Raw genomic sequence first — 1,539 nt, forward strand, 5'->3', positions numbered from 1 at the left:
AGCGGGCATTTTGAGTGTAAGATAAATAGCAGTGCCTGGACGGTAGAAGCCCAGAGGTCTTGTCCTAGTTTGGCTTCCTCCTCGTGATAATTGAATGACTTAAAAAAAAAAAAAAAAAAGCAACCATTTCTTTTATTTTTTTGAGACAGAGTCTCTCTCTGTCGTCCAGGCTGGAGTGCAGTGGTGTGATGTCGGCTCACTGCAGGCTCCGCCTCCCAGGTTCATGCCGTTCTCCTGCCTCAGCCTCCCGAGTAGCTGGGACTACAGGTGCCCGCCACCACGCCTGGCTAATTTTTTGTATTTTGTAATAGAGACGGAGTTTCACCGTGTTAGCCAGGATGGTCTCGATCTCCTGACCTCGTGATCGGCTCGCCTCGGCCTCCCAAAATGCTGAGATTACAGGTGTGAGCCACCGCGCCCGGCCCATTTCTTTTCTTTCTTTATTTTTCTGAGACAGAGTCTCACTGTTGCCCAGGCTGGAGCGCAATGGCGCGATCTCGGCTCACTGCAACCCCTGGAGCGCAATGGCGCGATCTCGGCTCACTGCAACCTCCACCTCGCCGGTTCAAGTGATTCTCCTGCCTCAGCTCCTGATAGCTGGGATTATAGGCACCTGCCACCACACCGAGCTAATTTTTGTATTTTTAGTAGAGATGGGGTTTTGCCATGTTGGCCAGGCTGGTCTTGAACACCTGACCTCAGGTGATCTGCCTGCTGCAGCCTCCCAAAGTGCTGGGATTACAGGCACGAGCCTCTGCGCCTGGCCAACGCAACCATTTCTGAACCTCTTGACATGGTTTGGTCACTGCCCTAGGTGTTCCACCTCCCACTTCCATGCTTTCCTGGTCATAGGCCTCTGAGATCAAAACTGAGCCATCCCCATTGCCCAGATGTGGTCACTAAGGCACAGAGAGGTTGAAGTTACTTGCCCTACGTTTAACCCTGAAGCCCATGGCCCAACCCCAGTGCCCACCATACACGAATCCACTTCACTCTCCTGCCTTCGTTCTCTGGCCTTTCTGGGCCTCAGTTTCCCCGTTTGTAAAGCCAGAAGACAACACCCCTGACATTCAGGATCCCGCGTGCGGTTGCCGTCCTCTGGGTCACAGTCTTGATGGGGAAATCCGCCCGAGACTGGCGGTGACGCGCAGTCTCTGCCCCGACTCCCACAGCCGGTGAGCTCTTCCGACAGCGAGGCCCCCGAGGCCAACCCCGCCGGCGGCAGTGAGGCTGACGAGGACGACGAGGACCGGGGAGTCATGGCCGTCACAGCAGTGACTGCCACAGCTGCCAGCGACAGGATGGAGAGCGACTCGGACTCAGACAAGAGTAGCGACAACAGTGGCCTGAAGAGGAAGACGCCTGCTCTAAAGGTAGGAGAGGACCAAGGCGGGCTGGCCCTTCATCCCCTCGCCCTGATGTCTCTCCTGGCAGCTTGCTGTCCCTCCCCTGCCTTTTTTTTTTTTTTTTTGAGACGGAGTCTCACTCTGTCGCCCAGGCTGGAGTGCAGTGGCCAGATCTTAGCTCACTGCAAGCTCC

The 1,539-nt window shown here is 55.6% G+C and overlaps 1 protein-coding gene across 1 annotated transcript in view; it reads left to right on the forward strand.

Annotated features, from left to right (window-relative positions):
• LOC105530105 (hepatoma-derived growth factor-related protein 2) overlaps positions 1–1,539 on the forward strand; it is a 55,987-nt gene that overhangs the window by 32,348 nt on the left and 22,100 nt on the right. Inside the window, exon 5 of the mRNA XM_011967468.1 lies at positions 1,173–1,373. Within this exon, the coding sequence (XP_011822858.1) occupies positions 1,173–1,373 (201 nt within the window). The remainder of the gene's footprint in view (positions 1–1,172; positions 1,374–1,539) is intronic.

Source organism: Mandrillus leucophaeus, unplaced genomic scaffold (assembly GCF_000951045.1).
Source record: "Mandrillus leucophaeus isolate KB7577 unplaced genomic scaffold, Mleu.le_1.0 Scaffold8, whole genome shotgun sequence".
Classification (NCBI taxonomy): Eukaryota; Metazoa; Chordata; class Mammalia; order Primates; family Cercopithecidae; genus Mandrillus; species Mandrillus leucophaeus.